The 20239-nt window shown below is 36.1% G+C and overlaps 1 protein-coding gene across 1 annotated transcript; it reads left to right on the forward strand.

Annotated features, from left to right (window-relative positions):
* The first annotated feature begins 17787 nt into the window (after positions 1–17787).
* Positions 17788–19464, forward strand: ankrd45 (ankyrin repeat domain 45). The gene is made up of 5 exons (XM_043220290.1): positions 17788–18240; positions 18661–18828; positions 18911–19005; positions 19096–19234; positions 19383–19464. The coding sequence occupies exons 1-5, from the start codon at positions 18003–18005 to the stop codon at positions 19412–19414; spliced, it is 672 nt and encodes a 223-aa protein (XP_043076225.1). The 5' UTR covers positions 17788–18002; the 3' UTR covers positions 19415–19464.
* Positions 19465–20239: the final 775 nt, after the last annotated feature.

The raw sequence follows: 20239 nt of genomic DNA on the forward strand, positions 1-20239 counted from the left end.
ATGCTCAATACCCTTGACATTTGCTGAGGTTTTGATATCATTTTACACCTTTTGCTGATAGAAATCATTGACAGGAACTCACTCCATGTCTGATGGAATATATTAATAGTGCTTATAAAGCTTAGCATGTAATGAAAGGTAAATATTAAATAAAAATAACTTGGAAGAGTGAAAAAAGACCATAAAGTAAGAAAATAAAATAGATATACACAAAAAAATGGCAGAGAGTAAAGGATGGTTTTTCTGCTGCCTAAGGAATGCTTACACAGATATATCATTATACATAACTATCGTTTTTGTTTTTGGTTTTGTCTGGCAGTGTATCATAATATACACTTTAGTCTCAACCAATTATGTGTCAGATATGTCTACCATCGCAAGCATCCAGTATTAGACACAGACTAATGTACAGCCTTGGGCTTTCAGGAATGCTTAGAGATTTTTTTTCTCTTTCACAGTCATGGAATATTTTCTTAGGGAGAAGCAAATACCTGCATATTGTTTGTTGCCGAACTATGATCAGCCTTTTGGGCACTAGAAAGTTATTCATTGCTTCAAACTGACAAAACCACTGACTGTTACGTAACCGCTGCATACTTTGCATAGGTACACGTGAGCGTTAGAGTCCTTTGCATACGTGGAATTATTTTTTTTTCCCATTTGTAAAATTGGAAAATAATTTCTGTTTTATTACAGTCTACACGGAATATATTGATAAATTAATTACACATCAGATCTTCCTAATTAACTGGAGCTACAAAGCAGAAGAAAACGCTCATCTCTTTAAATCGGCATTACATCAGGGTACCAGACGGAAGATCAATGCCTGGCGTCATTTCTCGGTTTGCTGTGTGGCAATCTGTACGGTAAGGAATTAGGTTACACATCACATCCTTCAGTGGACTTCCTGTTGCCTGCCTCACTCGAACACAGCTTAAATTACATCCATTCAGTATCAGTGGATTCCTCTGAGCTTCATTTTTCTATCCATTCATTCGGCGGAGTTGCATACAATGCAAGTGAAAACTGCGGGTTTTGAACAACAGTTCGAAGCTGAAAGACTCGTAGTGCTTACGCAGAATTACGCAGTCCTTGAGCGTTTCTGTGCGAAGGGTAATTGATTGCTTTGATATGCTGCTGGAGCGTACAGCTGTAGCACTGAAGTCTGAGACTGATTGCAATTTCTATGCTGGTGCTGTAAATGAGGCCAATGTAATACAGTGCATCTGCATCAGCACACATGCCATGACAGGTTTAATGGCTGACAGCATTGAACTGCTATTTAGTTAAGGCCACTGAAAGTGTGAGTTTTCAGTTTGACCTCGTCTGAGTGATGTAATCCTCTAGAGAGGAACGCCACCTCAAAAAGAGATTACAAAAGACTTTGACTGAAGCGTAGCTCTGAATCGATAGCAGACTCAAAAACGCTGCTATAAACCAGGGTTAACTAAAACTAGAACAATGGAAGCTATTGTTGCATAAATATTAACCAAAATAAAATGTTCAGTTTGTTTACTAAAATTGGGTTTAAAAATAAAATATGTATTCATTTTAGTACTAAAATAACTAAAATGAATAAATATTATTTATATATAAAACATAAAGAAAACATGTAAATGTAAACAGTAAACAAATGTATTTGTTATATATAAAACATAAAGAAAACATGTAAATGTAAACAGTAAATAAATGTATATATCCATTTTTTGTTTACATTTTTATCATTTATATTCAAAATATTACTAAAAACTAAAACTGATACTAAAATAGTATGACGTAAAATTTAGATGTACTAAAATAACTGAGTAAATATTATTAAAAATATATTTAAAATATAAAAACCACAGCATTACTAAAACTTTATTTAAAATTAAAATGTAAAAATATATAAATATTAAAAACTATTTACATTTTTTGTCTAACACCAAAGAAAAAATTTCTAAAAATGTGCTAGCCTCTCTTTCATTGCATTACAATGATTAGGGAGTAAAGTTTTCTTTGATTCGTTGAACTGAATCATACTGATTCACAAGTGAAGCTAGTTCTCTTTAGTGAATCAGAAACATACAGTGCAACCAGAGATGTCTGTTTCATGAGTGAATGACTCTTATGAGTCAGTTTTTTATGAGTTGATGTCTGATTTCCAGGTGAATCAGTTCTGCAAGCTTCAAAAAAGATTCCCAAAATACCATAAAAGAATTACAAAAGTACTCTATAAGTCTCACGTCCTTTTAAATCTTCTTTGAGATGTGCAGACTATAAGATGATAATATTTTCTGATTACTGTTAATTACTAAGGCAAGGAATTAAGCTATAGTTTAATAATCAATCTGAAAACAAACAGATTCATAAACACATCCTCAGTTATGTGAACCGAATCAACAAATTTATTAAACTGCTCTGATTCAGGTTGGCGTGTGCTTTCATTATAATTAAAAGGTTATGATATGCTCCAAAATTGACCCTTACAAGAAAGAGATTCATACAGGTTTGGAACGACTTGAGATCAAACAAATGCAGACAGAATTTTCTTTTATATGTGAACTATCCCTTTAACATCAAATATGCATTGAGGACACGGTGTGATTGTTGCAGGTCCTTGCTGAATTCCTCTCCTCTCCTGCCGAATGAGGAAACTGTTCTAAAATAACCCTTAAGACATCCAGCAGCAGGTGCAAAAATCAATTAAAGGAATCAACACGAAGCACCCTTATCAGAGAAATTAGCATTGCTTCACAAGGAGAGGGAGAGGAGAGATGTGCGCATGGAAATTTCGAGAAGCAGAGAGAGAGAGAGAGAGAGAGAGCGAGAGAGAGAGAGAGAGAGTACATATAATTGCAGGGCTCAGGCTATGACTGGCAGAGACTGTCTGATGCTCCTAAAGGAGCTCCATGAATATGCTGCAGCCCACACACAGATGGAGAGGGGTAAACACACTCAGACAGTGCTGTGACACAGCACAATGATGTCATCTCGTTGGAGACGTGCGCTCCATTCATAATCAAATCAGACAAATGCCCCGTTACATAACGCATGCATTCACCCTTGAATTCACCTAAAGTCAGTGCACAAGTAATTGTTAAGTAAGAGCTTGTTATTTACTGATTATAGAGTCAGTTTACATGCGCTTCAGACCCAGGGCATTTATCATTTTAAATGGACAACAAAATCAATGTACAAAGGAAAGAGAGGGCAAGTAGGTTATAGGTGAAAGAAGTACAAATGCATTGTTTAAAGTTTCCAAATTTAAAGGTCGATGATGATACAAGTCTTGCAGCCTTTTAGCAGCTTAGATAACTTATGAGAACAAATGTAAGCTGTAAGGACTTCCACAGGCAACAATCCAGCTCTAAGTACATTTTCATGTACTTTCAAATTGCCAAAACATGTTTTCGTCAGAATCGTAACTGATAGGACTTCAGACAGAAAATGGTTGGAAATGCAGACTTCAGAACTAGTGTTGATATATATATATATATATATATATATATATATATATATATATATATATATATATATATATATATATATTTTTTTTTTTTTTTTTTTTTTTTTTAATATTCAGACAGAAAGATTTTCATTACACTTGATTCCATTTTATCATTTTCACATTTCTAAGGACGTGACTGGAACAGTGTGTCATTAGAATGTCAGCTGATCTTTTGAGTGAATCAAAAAAATGCAGTCCAGAGCAGTCTGATGCTCAAGTAAGAGATTCATACGAGTCAGTTCTTAGCAAATAGATAACACAGTGCTACCAGGCTGTCTGATTCATGAGCAATTTGACTCACGGCATGGTGAGAGATACGTAATTCAAAAGCAAAGACTTCATACACGTCCCTCCTTATGAGCAGTTCTGAATCAGTTGTCAGAACAAAGATGTGATATTGTGCATTGTTGTTCTAAAGGCATGTGAAGATCAGAATTTGAATTATTGTAACTTCTGGCTCTGTGTTCATACGACAATAGTTAAAGATGCACAATCAGATTTAGGCAAACTTTTTAATTAGGTGGCCTTAACTACTGTGTACTTCCTTAAAAAAAGACGTACTTATTGTGTCCATATTGTATATTGTATTGTACTGCTATTGAGGTGGGATAAGAGTAAGGTTAGGGCCAAGTTTGGAGGTATGGAAATGTTTTAGGGTGAGTTTAGGTGTAAGGGATGGGTCAAGAGTATAATCATAATTAGTTTTTGTATTTTTTGAAAATATAAGTATAATATAAAAAGATGTATGTAAGCAGTAAGTGCAGTGTAATAAATTATTAATTTAAATGTAATCACATAGTAGTTAAGGCAATCTAATATAAAGTGGGACCTAAAATCTGTATTATAAAAACCCCAATATATATTTTATATCAAATAATGGCAAGAAATATGGTAATAAACCAAACCACATATTTTTTTTATTGTTGTTTCACATTTATTTTTGGAATGGAAATAATCACAGCACTTGGCAGTAGCATTTACATGTATGTTTTCCAAGTATTTACTGAAAGGAATTCATTAGGAATCATTCAAGAACCTGAATTGAGATTTGGACCCAAAACATATATTTTTAAACTCAGCAACTATGCAAAAAAACAGAATTTTGGAAAAGGTTGAGGGAGAATGAGAAGAATCAATGGCAGATGCGTGTTGTTAGTATTCATGTGACCCCCTACAAGACCCGTTTTAAATATCAGTATGTTCCGTGTTTACACGCTTGGTGCTGCATGAAAAGCGGCTTTGGGTCTAGCAGTCTGCAGACTCATCTCGGGCTTTGTGACGTAGCGGTCTGGCTTTTGTGTGGTCTTGACAGGTGGGGTAGACACCCTCTGTCCGGAGGTTCGGAAGCAGCGAGTGGGGTTCATCCCCCATCTGCTGCTGTGAAAGTGGGGCACGCGACCCTGGTAGCAGCCCCCTCCGCCGCAGCCTCCGGCGGGAGAGAGAAAGAGGCCCAACGGCATCGCACACACAATAGAGGAGTCTGCACGTCTGTCATTCAGGCGTATAACACAGACCAGAGGCCCCAAACAGCCCTTTAAGCTTTTCACTTAATGAAATGAAGTGTGTGTGTGTGTGTGTGTGTGTGTGTGTCTGTACACCTGTCACTGCATTGCCTTGGTTACTCCTTAAAGGAATGCTATTTCATGGTGTCTTTCTGTTCTTATGCGTTTGTGCAAGCGTTTGTAATATAGCCAGAGGGCTCAGCACATTTCTGAAAGCACAACTGCAGTGAACACCTGATACAGGCCCGACCAGTAACAAAACCTTTGCCCTTTCATTAGAAGCTAAAGCCGGTTTTACGCATTTAACCAGCCGGGAACAGCATTGAAGTCTGTTTCTGCTTTCTGGAGGGCTTTTTCTTAGTGTAATTTTGAGAGAGAACATGTAATGTGCACCTAAATTCTTTAGCAGTTTGTCAAGACAAGACAAGATAAAATGAATAAAAAAAAAATAAAATTACATAAGGTAAGAAAGAATAACATTTAACACAGAAGAAACTTAAAGGTCAAGCATAAATCAAACGTTATTTATCCAGTGCTGCCATGATAGGCAGCCATTATCTAAAATTCATTTTAAAATGTTATGCAATGCTGTTCGGATTAAAAACAGAAATTGTCAAATACTATATATGCTGTATGTGTGCGTGTGCAAGTGCGTGTGTGTTGCTCTTGATGTTATGTAAGAATTGAAACTGTTAAAAACAACTTTTAAATTGTGGTATATTGCTATAATTATATTTAAATGTACAATGTGTATACTATGTAGGAATATGTGTGTGCGTGGGTTGGCAATTGTGGTTTATGGGGACACAAATTTGTTTAATGACATGGGTATGACGAGGCACTACGATTTGAAGGTGGTTTATGAGGACACTGCTAATGACCCCATGATTCAAAAGGCTTCAAAAACATACTAAGGCCGTGTTCACACTTGGCCAATTTTCTGACAAGAAAAAGTTGACAACAGTGCTTTTTTAGAAAGATAAAACACTGGCAGTGTCTCTTACAAAAAAGCAGGCGAGAGCGTCTTTTGTTCTTATAGCAACAGCTGCAACAGTAGCCTAGCGCGGTGTTCTGCAGAAATGTCAAAATAAGTGTAAAAGGTTGGCTCTTACATTGATTTTTAAATGCTCATTCACAATGACGTTTGTGTTGGTGCACGACATTATACGGGGAAGAAGTCCTTGTGCTCCAAAACTAGTACGATCAGTCTATCTATCAGCAGCTTCTCCATTTTTTATTGTTGTTAAGGAAATGACAGATCTCTCTAACAACTGTCAAAAGGGCGCTTGACTTAAAGTGTTTTTTTTTAAGTAACACTTTTTTTCAACTCAAAAAGACAGTGGCATTTTAAATAGTGCTGAGGACTTTACTCCATTGGATTCTAATGTAAAACAGATGCTGGCCGATTCAAAAAAGACACCAATGTGAACATAGCCTAAATGGTGTTTTTTTTTTTTTTTTTTTTTTTTTTTTTTTCTAAAACTGCATAAAATGTCCTGTAAGGGGTAGGGTTAAGTGTAGGACAATAGCACATACAGTTTGTGCAGTATAAAAACATTATGCCTATGGACAGTCCTATGGACCACAAATGCCAATATGTCTTTGTATGTCACATCGTGTCAAAAAGGTTGCTAATCTCTGTAGTGCATTATTTTCCATTAAAACATCTCAATATAACTCTGTCCTCCATCTCCCTCCCACACCTGTAAAATGATTGGCCACAACCTAGTTAAAAATGATTATGTCTGCAAACCAGAGAATTGAGTTTTAGCTTGGAGGAAGCTGTGGTTTGACCTGTGCTATTTTTTAAAAGTCTGTCACTAATGATTTCAGTTGAGCGCTTGGCGTTATTTTATGCTGTCGTTTACGCAGTGTTTGATGTGAAGCAGCAAAATTAACTGCTCTCCTGCATCTTTACTCATTGATTAATGGTACATGCCATTGGATGTTCCTCAGTAAGTTTATGATTCACTGTGAAAGCGGTGTCAAACTGATAAATCAAATGTTTTCATGTCTGGGGTCATGTTAGGTTCTGTCACTGATGTTGTCACTTTTAGCTTAAACTTAAAAATGTAGATGCATTCTGGAAACACCTCCTCACATCCACAGGAAGGAAATCCTTTACTGGCAGAGCAGCAGTGACAGACTGTGCTCACATTGTGTACTGACATGTTCTAATGCTAGAGAAAAGAAGAAAAACTTGTTAGAGTATCTCTTGTAAAAGCCTAGTCGGTTAGCACAACATACCCTTCACCCATACCCGCCACCATTCATATTCATACCTGAGTCCTATGCAACATGATTTATGAGAGCGGCAGCTGAAGTGACACCCCCACGTCAGATCAAAAGCAAAGTAAAACTCTCTTTGGGACAGTTTTAATCTACTTTGACAGTGGGTCTGCAGCGAGTCTGACTGTCAGGCCATCAGTATAGGGATCTGCAGTCTAAAAGAGCTGACCTTTAACATTTCACCCCCAAACCCTGGCAGCTGTCTGTGAAGCCAGTTCAGAGCTGCCCCCATCTGTCACTGACCTCCCGTAGGTGCAGGGGGAGGGATGTCTCTTTATTTCATTAGGCTGAAAGAAAAAAATTCCATTTTCTTTGTTAGAGCATTTGTTTCTTATATAATGCTTTATAAAATGTAGTGTATAGTAGTTTTATAATACAAGATAGATAGATAGATAGATAGATAGATAGATAGATAGATAGATAGATAGATAGATAGATATGCATTATATATGATGTATTTTTATATTAGTTGGCAGACATACATTTGGATGGGTGGATGTATAGATGGATGTATGGATGGATCAATGGATGGATGGATAGATAGATAGATAGATAGATAGATAGATAGATAGATAGATAGATAGATAGATAGATAGATAGATAGATAGATAGATAGATATGCATTATATATGATGTATTTTTATATTAGTTGGCAGACAGACATTTGGATGGGTGGATGTATAGATGGATGTATGGATGGATCAATGGATGGATGGATGGATGGATAGATAGATAGATAGATAGATAGATAGATAGATAGATAGATAGATAGATAGATAGATAGATAGATAGATAGATAGATAGACAGACGGATGGAAAGAAAGAAAGAAAGAAAGAAAGAAAGAAAGAAAGAAAGAAAGAAAGAAAGAAAGAAAGAAAGAAAGAAAGAAATTTTCCATTATACATGATATGTGTTTACATATTGAATGGCAGACATATGATTGGACAGACAGGCGGATGGGAAAAAATAATGGACAAATTGCCAGATTGATAGATAGATGAATGGAAAGAAAGAAAGAAAGAAAGAAAGAAAGAAAGAAAGAAAGAAAGAAAGAAAGAAAGAAAGAAAGAAAGAAAGAAAGAAAGACATTTCCCATTATATTTTTGTATGAATTTACATATTACACAGCAGACAGACATATGACCAGACAGACGGATAGACAGGGAGACAGCTACACACACAAAAGAAATTTCAGGCTAATTCTGAAGTAAAAAAGTGAACCTTGATATCCCGCCAAGGCATTAGCCCAAAGATGCAGATTATGCCTTAGAATATTATTCCAATTTCCTCATCCCAGACCTATTTCTAAACTTACGTAAACTGATTTGTGTGCAAAACAAAGCTGAAAATAGAAGCGGGTTAAACTCGATTATTTAGAGGCATACTACACAAAGACTCAATTGAGGAACGTCTCTGAGCTCTGAACATAAATCCATAATGCTAACTGTGGTCTTAGAGTGAACTCTCACTGGAGGTTACAAAATGTAGCATTTTTTTTTTCTCGGAGGCTGCGCACGCAGCACACTAATGTGGTATAAGAGTCAAAGAATTCAAAAAAGGTTCAGTAGATGAATGTATTCATGGACATTAAATGAACAGTTCAGCCAATGGCAACTATTCAGCATTTTTGGGTGAACTATTGCTTTAATACGAATGAGAATAAAGTGTCTTTTATGTCTCACAAATTAATCATTTCTGAGATCCCACAGTATAAACATTAGATATTATTGTGCCCAAGGCTGTTTGCGTTCTTTCTAGTTGATAGCCGGAAGTGACTCTTTAAGGTGCGGAGAAGTCTTTCACTCATAACCGTGAGATGGGAAGGGATGGGAAAGGGCTGAAGGACGCCGTGGGCGTTTGTGAAATGCCAGGAGAACACTTGCCGTGACGCACAAGTGGCTGCTGTCACAGACAGGATTGGCTAGGGCTCTGCAAAGGCAAGTTGTGAGAGGAAACCCCGTTCTGGGATCGTTGTCTAGCAAGCGTGGGTGGTTTGGTGCTTGCTGTTTCCTTGGAAACAAAGATGATCCGATTGAGTTCCTGTCTTGTTCACACATGCAGCATGCACATAAGCATAGATACATGCGCATAAGTTATAAATAGCAGCTTTATCTTTACTGTACCTGGAAGGAGTGTCTGTTTGCATATGTGCACTTTATTGCACTGTATTTTTGTGAGTAATAATCAGCACTTATTTATTTCTGTGAGACGCAGACTTTGACAAGGTGTGGTAGAAGTCATTTGGCTTCGAGTGTTTACAAGGTTTCTAGGGCTCCATTGACACTGATAAGATGATAAACAAACATGTGACCAGATAAAAAGGAAAAATGTACTCAAAAAGATAATGTACACATTTACATTCGTCGCTATCATTACAGTCTTGATTAACTGTACACTAGAGAAAGCATAGTTTAGTAAGTTTCGAGTGGTATAAAAAAAGCATGAGCACATAGTTTGCACATCAAGTAGGCTGCAGAGGGACAGTACATCTAGAGATTACAATGTAGTCACCATTTATTCATCCTTATGCTAAAAGTTTAAATTTATTTATTTTTTAACTTGTTCACCAGTGGATGCTCTGCAGTGGATGGGTGCCTTCAGAATGAAAGTCCAGACAGCTGTTAAAAATATCACAATTATCCATCGTTTATGAATAGAGGACTCATTTATCAGCTTGAAGTACATATTCAAAGTTAAAAATGTCTTATCTATGCAAACTTTTTTTAACAATAATTGATACAGTGCAGTAGTTTGTATCAGCTGCTTGGACATTCAGACGGCGCCCATTCATTGCTGAGGATCCATCTGTGAGCCAGTGACTAAATATTTCATTTTTTGGTGAACTATTCCTTTAAGTCACTATTCACTATATAGTGCTTTAGTCCCCATTTAGCATAAACGTGAACTATTTCACATATAACTCTTTTGGTTACTTATGAATCCATCCTGACAAAGTTTTCTGATATTGCATGACGCATTCTTGCAGAGACAGTGATGATCTATCACACTGATTGTTCTGATTAGGACAATGTTCTTGCTGCGTGCTTTCGTCACTTTGTTATGGTTACAGTGCAATGTTGCCATCTGCTATTATTTTACTTAAATGCTTATCTTGATGTAAGCTCAGATTTATTTTTACTTCTGACTGTTGAGCACCACTAAACCAGGCAATGTGTCATTGTGCAATGTGTACATGTTTGTTTGGTTGATTCTCCTGCAACCATAACAAAACGTGAATACTGCAGTTACAGATTTTCTTTATTTGAATTTTTGACGATTTCACACTTGACAAAAAAACATCTTATTGCACAAGCGTGACGTACATTAAAATGCGTTGATTTCATTAGCTCGACCTTGGAGCTACATATGACACTCCTCTTGTGGTGTCTGAAAATATCTTGTGGTTGCAACTGGGGTTGTAAACATGTACAAGAAAGGTGTGAGTCTAAGTATATGTGTAAAAACTGAAAACAAGCCTGACCTAACTGCGTCAAGTAGCTGTTTTGTTTGCGCCAGCATAACTGTGACATTTCTCAAGAGATTTATGCCGCATTTATGTAATCATCCAGTTTTTTTTCTGAGAACTGAGGCAGGTACCGCTGTGTAGAGCATGTCAACAAATAACGAGAACACCACAGCTGACACGTTTTGAGGTTTTAGACTAAAACGTTCGGTTTTGTTAGTAATGCATTTTATTAATTAAAATTAATTTCATGCAACATGATTATCCGTTAAAGTGATTATGCCACAGCATTTGCACAAAATAAAGAATTTTAGTAGAAGACACCAAACTGGCATGCTGTAGAACATTCCAAAAAGAGAGAATATAGGACAGTCACAACCAGGACAAGCGCAAGTTTAAATGGCTTGCTGCCTGCCACCCAGGCAGCAGGCCTGCTACTGCCCATCATAGGCTACAAAAAAAACAGATGTGCATCCTCAGCTCAGCAGGACAAAAACACATCTTACCTGAAAACTGGAGCAACTTCATAAACTCCCAAACGGAGAGGAAGATTTTCTTCGGTATCTGAGAGTACACTGAGCTTGTTAACGTACCCTAGAGGAAATGTTTAGTTTTTTGTGTCTTAAAAAAGTGTTGTGACTGAGTTCTGTGATAGTAGGATAGTTGAGAGAAGACCGAGAATTATGATTGGTCATCATTCTCATTGAAACTTTAGAACTATTATTCTTATAGGCAATCGATCCTCATGCCAAAATGTCAGCTACAGACTTACTTTTCCTTGAACCAACATATCACACAAGAACCTTCACTAGTGGTCATGAGTTAGTTCAACTAAGCTGGTCATGAGTTGGTTTAAGATGAGCACTTGCTAGTCATAAGCAACTGTTTCCTGCTCAAGACCAGCTTAAACCAGCTGCCATGCTTCATAACATACCTAACCAGCATATGCTACTTTTTTTTCAACAGGATATTTGTTTTTTTAAATATGATCAATTATATTCAGAACTCTTCACTATTGAACTATACAATTTTTTTCAAGATTTGTTAAATAAGTAATGAATAAGTCATTTAATTTGAAGTTTCAAATTTAAATTAAATGTTGAGAGCGCTAAACTTTTAATAGAATCTGAAACATGCACAAACGTTATAATTTTAGAACTTACAGAAGGCCCAGTTTAATAGAAATGTGGGACATTTCGAAGACATCTGCATATACATACACAAACAGGAAGTGCTGGTAGTTAAATTTAAAGGAAGTTCACCGTGACAGTTTACAGATTTCTGATGAACACATTTATATCTGGTAAAGTTTTCCAAATGACCACTTATTAAATGTGACCCGATAAAGTCGAAGTCTTACTTTATGAAAGCCTTGTGGAATAAGTCTGTATTAGAAATGACATTATGCTTGATGGGTATGTTATTTGAATCTTCTCTTATAGCCAAAAAGTGTTTTCCACCTGACTGATTTCACTAAAGCGAAAGAAAGATGCAAATACGAAAATAAAACAGAACAAAAGGAAACAGATAGCATAACCACAAAAACCCTCTTGCAAGGTACCAGCTCGCACACAACAAGCTGCTCAGTAAACAGCATTCTCTGGTTCTAATAAATACTCACCATTAACTACGATGTGACCATTTCATAATCAAACTGCAGCTCTGCACCAACCTTGTGATTCAATATGCATTTTTTTCTGTAGAACTCTAGAAATTCTGTGGAAATTTGGTGACAAAGGTAAATTCGTTGGGTACTTTTCTTTGCAGGGTGTTATTATTACAATGCACGTCATGTGCAGCAGAACTCAGCAGCCGTACAACAATAGACCAGAGCGCCATGCAGAACTAAGTTCTGCCGATCAATAGCACTCAATTGTCATAAGTTCTGCTTTTGTGTAAATACCCAAAGCCGTCCCTGCATCATCGAAAGCTGTCAGTGTGATGCAAAAGGGGTTATGCGTGACCTTAAAGAAAAAAAGAACACTGTTCAAGGTCAATGCTACATTTATTTTTTGACATGTTTTCTGATTCACATGTTGATGCAGGCTGATAAGTAGGACAGTCTCATTACACCGTCAATGTAAAGCTTTCAGATTTGAATACAGATAAGAATTCAATCTAAGGGCTTTAAAGTGGCTGAGTTTCCTTCTTCCCATCACTGCTCCTGTGAAAGAAAGTGTATTGCTCCAGAGGGACCGTCCCTGCATTTAGCATATGTGTCACTTTGGTTAAAAAGCATCGGCTAAACACAAGTAGCACAGAACTGAGGCATTAGGCTAGATTTTTAGGGTTTATTGTTTGGGTGTTTTTTTGTTTTTGTTTTTTTTTTTTTAGATTTTGCACTTTCTTATATACTGAAAAAAAATTCTAAATATTTTTTTAAGTACTATTCTTTTTTCCTTTTTCATGAGTATATATGTTTGTTTGTTTTTAAATTAAATTATGCTAAAAGCACTTAAACAAGATTGCGCCAAGATTAAAACAAAGCAGAATAATTAAAGAATTAAATTAAAATAATTAAATGAAATTAAAAGCAATAAAACTAAATTAAATAAAATTTAAAATAGCACCTAAAAATCTAATCGTGAGAGAACAAAAGCATGGCAGAATGCAGAGCTGTCCTGACTCCATAATGCTCTCTCTCTCTCTTTTTCTGGCAGAGCCGAGTGAAGAAATATTGTTTAAGATGTGGGGCACTGGACCTCACCCAAACAGACATCAAGGTGATGAATCTGTACCCACTGCAGCTGGAATGCAGCACTGCCTAATGACAGACAATGGGAACAGGGTGCAAAAAAAAAAACTATTTCCGTATTGTCATAGTCTGCTTGTGTATTAACAACATAATGGCAGTTGTGATTGTTTGTGTGATAAAGATCACCTAGATCACCTATGTTAAAATGTAAATGTTATGTCATCACAGGCTGCAACATTTGGTCACAGAATCGTATTGCTCCTGCATAAATATTACTTTTAGCAGCTGTATTTTTCTAAATAAGAAACTCGGATCATCTGCACAAGCATAATATGCATAATGAGACCACAGGTGTACCTTACCAGAGTACACCTCAGACTTCAGTGGAAATAAGTGTTAATGTATGTCAACTATGCTAGATGAACACACAACCCATTTATAGATGCATCCTGTGGAAACGTGTCTCAACATAGACACCTGTGTTTGTAACACAACGTTTGTTTACAGCCTCTTTGCTATCAGAGTTCTTTGTGTACTGTTGTTTCCTTGCGTTGGATTGTTTCTATGTAGCATGGCCTTTTTCTCATATGTCAGCTTCCTGTTGACTTTTGTGGTTAACATACACAGTGCAAAGTGAGATCATCATCATTCAAGACTAAAATAGCAGAACTGTTTTTCCAACCACTTTCTTTTCCATCGAGCAGGTCACATGGTTTTTTAACATGTGAGAAGTGCACGCAGAAGTCTGCTGACTACTAGGTCCACTACTTTTTCTAGCTAGTTCTAAATAATTCAAGATTCATTTTATGTCTCGTAGACATTTAGTGTTAAATATGAAATCAAAGAAAATCTGGCCTACAAAGATAATGCAAAATAGATTTCTTGTAGAAACGCCTGCTGTTTGGTTACAGGAATACACATTACAGTGATTAAGACAACGCAAATCATTTAGGAAAACATCGACTAAGAAAAACATGTAACAAAAGTCATTGCATCACCAAAACCAGAGTGATGATCAAAAGAGGTACATACACATAGAATTTCCTTCCCTCTTGCAAGGCCTCAACAAGGCATGACTCTGGGTTATGACACAATTTTTATTGTACAAATGTGTTGCTTAGAAGTGGTTTGCAAGTAACAGGTTTAAAAAATATATATACTTTTATAATACTTTTGTTTTGTTAAACTTATATCTGCTCATAATTTCCAAAAGCAAACTAAGTAGCACATTGTCATGGCAATTGGCACATATTGAATTAATTTTGTGGTGTAGTGTCACATATCAGACCAACAGTCAAAAATGCATTTTTTTACACTTGTTTTAATTTGGTATGTTGAAATCACACCTAATACTCACTCCACACACGTAGTCAATGCACTCGTTCGTGTTAACATCATTCCAACCATCACAATAATGCAACAAGCGAGTAATATGGGTAACTGTCAAACAGGTTAAAAATGATTAAAAAAAAGCTCTAAAGAATGTGAATACTCAACGTGCAAAGCGGTTAAACCTGTATTCCTTTTACAGGTGTGGCTGAAGTTTCAGGACGAGAGGAAATCCGATATCATGAGTCAGCAAAAACAAACATCAAGATTGAAACTGCCACACTGAAAGAGCCTTACAGCTTAAGGAAACATCTGTCTGCCTTTGGATCTCCTGCAGTGGAAGACGTCACCTAGACGTCAGGCTGTAATCCAGAGCAGAGGGGTCAGTGTAAAGCGACGGACATCACTGGATTCTCAGGACCCGAGAGCCTTACTCATTTCCTGAGTCCAGTCTTCCAACGGGGTTATTTTTAGTCCGCCGTGATTCACTTGTAAGCGCAGTTCGAAAAAATTCAGGCCAAGCCGGGCCAGATTACTAATTTTAAGGCAGAAACAGAAAACGGACACAGACTTACGAAGAATATGCCGTCAGAAAGAGATTATTATAGATTAGTAGGGCAGAAGGTCAGCTCTTCATTTAGTACGAAGCAAAATGAAAGTTTTTCAGCCCTTATCAAAGGTCTTTCATTCAGTCGATGTTAACAGCTTTAGCCTAAATGACATTCTTGGACAGATTGGCAGAAATGGAGCTCTGTGACTCTAATAAGATGATGTAATGGACTTACACAGCAATACAAAACTACGTTGATTCTCAATCCTCAACGATTAGCCTTGGGACCAGACTGGTCAATGTAAACTCGTAATTAAGACATTCATCACTTACAAAAGCAGCCCTAGATAAAGGAGGGCTGATGCAAGCAGCCACAGCCTGCGTAAATGAAAAGATATACTGTCTTTTAGACACAAGTAGTTGCTGCATTATGGCACCTATCAGTGAAATCTCTGAGGCTTCTGACAGCCCCGGGCACATTAGCACTCCTTGGACAAGCACAGATGTTGTTTTGGCGTTTGGGAGAACTGAAGCATGACCGCATGGGCTTTAACGGCTCTGAGGACAGATGATGACAGCCGCGCTTTAAATGGTGAAAACAGCCAGATGCATATTCGTCTCGCCGCAACTCGGGACCGGGAGTGTGAAGTGGTGGTGAAAGTTGTCTAATGAACTAGTATTTGATTGTACTAATAACTATCAAAAATGAAAAACAGGCCTAGACAAACGAAGCAGAAACTACTGTAGCGTTTACTGTAAGATTCTGGTTGCCTACCGTTTAATCTTGTTAAAAAAATTAAATAATAAAAATTAAGATATGCTATGATAATTATAAAATAAAATAAAATATACTAGTTAAAATAAATTAAATAATGTAATAAATGTAATAAAATTAAATTACATTAAATTGCAATGGTTTTATGATTTTATTAATTAATTTATTTTTATTAATTAGTAATGTTATGACAATTCAGATAAAATAAATGAAATAATTGAAGCACAATAAAATAAAATACATTTAAATGAAATTATGTAATAAATTACTAATACCAAAACAAAATGCCAAAACAAAACATGGTTTTATGGTTTTAAAGTTTAAAAAAAAAAAAATAAGACATGTAATAAAAAAATTAATAAATCATACAACTTCAAAGAAATAATGTAATTAATTACTAAAATAAAAACTATACAAAAAACGTGTTTTTAAAATAAAATAAAATCTCACCATAGCACTTAGATATATATATATATATATATATATATATATATATATATATATATATATATATATATATATATATATATATATGATAGAAACATGCTGTAATATCAATGTCAGCCTTCAATATATATTCTTTCAGGCATAGCTGACATCCTTCCCTGTTTGATACTGCCATTCCCCTTTCCTCCCATTCCCAATTTTCCTATAATTATAGACCCACATCATAAAAAGTTTCCTCCTTTGGCCTAAAATAGAGAGACTGGAAATACAGTCGTGTCATTCATTGAACACACGCATGCTACAAATAGACTCCAATGACAGAGCAGGAGTTATGGGCAGGTCAGGAGTGAACACTTGAAAGCAGAGCAATGGCTCTGAGTCAGAACCTTTGACACGAATCCATTCATTCCACATTCTTTACACACACTCTCTCTCTCTCTCTCTGTAATGTGATCGTTTCATGCCTTGAGCAACGCAACTGTTAGTGTGGCATGGCATGTCACTATCCAAAAGTAAATGATGCCACTTTTTTTGTATGATAGAGTGAATTCTGCCACCGAACGCCTTGTGTCATTTCATCTAATAACAATAATAATCATGGATCTAAATATTGAGTTGGGGTGACCCAGAACTGAAACTGGTATATTTTCAGGTGAGAACATTAAAACAAGATATTTTAACAGCAAACGTGGTTTCAGTTGACTGAGGAAGTTTTTTTGGAATGCACAATGACATGACATGATGACAAAAGTGAATCTGCACTCAAATTTCCCTATCAGATGACTTTCCATTCCCTATAATCATAAGAAAAAATAACCATTTAGGACATCAAATGATTTCCCCTTCTAAATGAAATCACATTATTCTACCAGAAGAAATGTCCCTATAGTTCCTCATAATTTCTCACTGAAATAAAATTGCATTTATACTAATCAAAATGGACACATTTATACACTATACTAATATATCATGGATTTGATACTTTTCAAAGCCTATATGACTTAACATACATAGTTTTGATTATGATCTTTCTTTTCAATTCAAGACCTTTTCCTAGATTTCAGATGATTAAGTAATTTCAACAGAAAAGTCTGAACCCTTCAATGACTTTCTATTCTTTCTCTTTATTGGTAACAATACAACATGTATAAATTTGCTATACATGTATATATTTTCGTCTAAGATTGCAGCTGATACGTAAATTAACTTACTTCCACAGAAATAAATAGGGGTTGGTGCTAAGCACATTTTGTTCTTTTTCTTAGAATCTGCTTTCTATAACCATTTTCACCAAGATAAAGTCATTTCTCATTTAAACTCTTCTCTTCTGTTTCTCGACTCTTATTTCATAAAACACTCAACAGCGACATCTCGTGGTCAGTTACAGTAACGACCGAAATGGCTGCACGGTTGCCATAGAGACAGCAAAACACAACATCGCTCACTCTTCCGCGAGTCACAATGCGGTCAACCGAGGAGAAAACTGTACTTTTATGTGCTTTAGATGATGATGTAGAGGGACTTAAGAGTCTTTTGGAAAGAAAAAGTGCCGACGAAACTCAGCAATCGGATAATATTTTGTGGGAAAAAGATGAGGTGGGAAGAAATGCGCTGTTTGCTGCGTGTACTTTTGGTCGGAGCGATATCGTGCGCGAGCTCGTACAGAACGGCGCTGACGTCAATGAACTCACAGCGCGCGGTAAATAGCCAGCAAAATTACTTTTTACTTAGCCTTAATTACAAAAAAAAATTGCTTGGCCATTTTAACTAGACTAAAATGTAAATATTGTCGTTTCAGCTGAATTACTGAACTAATTCTAATTTAGGCTAAACGCTTTTCATTTTATATTTATCTCCGAAATTTGCACCATTTGATTAAATATAAAATATAAATATTGGAAAATTGCATATATGTCTATATCAAGTTCATCAAATGTTTTTGGACTAAAATGACAGAGGATTAAGAACTTTCTTAGCCTGAAAAATGCCAATCGAAGACCTGCAAACCAGTTTTGGATTACTGTTAATAAACCAATTAACGTACATGAACAGAATTTACAAGCCATTGCACATAAGTTTATTACCAATAAATGATCAATATCGTTCACTCTTACTGTAGGCTACTCACCGCTGCATTATTCTGCCATGTGGGGTCAGCTGGACACTTTAAAAACTTTGCTTGAGCTCAATGCTGATTTTCAAGCTGTCAATTTCCGTGGAGAGAAGGCTGTTGATGTGGCTCAGCGTTATGACAAGCTGGACTGCGCAGAGTATCTGGCATGGGCTGGTAGGAAAGTGAAACATTTCAGCACAGAGACTATTCATATGATTGGGGCAGGTGATCATTTTTTGCTTTTTTCTTCCGACAGAGGCCAAACTAAGTTTGCAAGCATTAATACAACATGTCAGGGATATTGTAACTGATCCAGAGAAAGTTCAAGGAAAGCTCAATAAGGAGGACAAGGTCAAATCAATAAGTCGCAGATCGTATTATATTTTTAGCAAACCCAAAAGTACACGTTCTCTAATCAATGTTTGTGTGTTGCTAATATAGAATACGTGTATAAACACTTGTTCTGCTAAATCCGACTGGATACATAACACCAAAAGTGCAACAGTTCAAGACTTCATCGAACAAAAGAAACACCTTGAAGACGTACTGGGACCTATTCTTCTCAAGCTTAACACACAATGTGAGAACAGATATATCTGCTTTATCCGATTTAACCTGTAACCTTCATTCAGTGTCAAACAATGAAATATTAATGTTCGTTTCTGGACATTTCTACTGATTTTTTATTATTATTCAATAAAGTTTTTTTGTTTCTTATTCATTCACAGCTGAAGCCACAACGAAGACAAGAAAGACTTAAGAAAGGCTACACTGCACATTCATTCAAATAAATATAACATTTACTCAATACATGCTCCGTGTTTAGTCTGTTCAAATATTAAAAATTAGATCCTTACATCAACATAGTTTGACCCCTGACACAAAATTGCAATTGAAACGTTACTTTTATTTTTATTTAAATTCAACTTAATTTAGAATATGTACATTTCTCTTAATTATTTACTGATGAGAATAAAATTCATATAAGCAATGTGACAAATGCATGTTTGTTCGTGTGATGTGCTTAATCAACACTAAGTGGAGACAGAGGCCGCTTTTTCGTGCATAGCTAAACTATCTTTCAATATCGATCAAATCAAATATGACATGTATGTTTCATTCATGATATGTTATAACAAAATATGTTATTTAATAACTAAACGCAACGTCAAATTAAATGAAATACATTTTTATGACATTTTTTGCACTAGGTTAACCAGCAGATGTCTCACCCGACAATCAGCTCACATCTGTCTTACTATGTCGATAGATGCTGTCTTACAATGTCGTATTTCATTACATTGCGTATTTCACAATATTGAACCGAATTTGAATAAATTTGTAAAAGTAGTAAAAAGCTGCCTGGATCGGCTTAAAACGCAAACGTGTGCTGTTCGAGTCACTCGGTCATCTTCTAGTTCCCCCTGAATCCCAGCGCACAGGCTGGCAATGGCATGTGATTGAGGTGGAAAAGCGGTCTGGATTTTGAAGTGTGAAAAGGGCTGTCTGTCCTCAGCGCAGGACCGGGAGGAAGGGAGGGAGGCAGTTCCAAACAACGACTCACACTTAAAGTGGACGACAGAAC

Source organism: Puntigrus tetrazona, chromosome 2, assembly GCF_018831695.1.
Source record: "Puntigrus tetrazona isolate hp1 chromosome 2, ASM1883169v1, whole genome shotgun sequence".
Taxonomy (NCBI): Eukaryota; Metazoa; Chordata; class Actinopteri; order Cypriniformes; family Cyprinidae; genus Puntigrus; species Puntigrus tetrazona.

Excerpts from the sequence above, each read along its gene's own strand:
- ankrd45 (XM_043220290.1), top strand. The coding sequence starts at position 18,003 with ATGCGGTCAACCGAGGAGAAAACTGTACTTTTATGTGCTTTAGATGAT. Across the intron at positions 18,241-18,660 it reads CAATGAACTCACAGCGCGCG|GCTACTCACCGCTGCATTAT; the intron begins GTAAATAGCCAG and ends CTCTTACTGTAG. Across the intron at positions 18,829-18,910 it reads AGAGTATCTGGCATGGGCTG|AGGCCAAACTAAGTTTGCAA; the intron begins GTAGGAAAGTGA and ends TTCTTCCGACAG.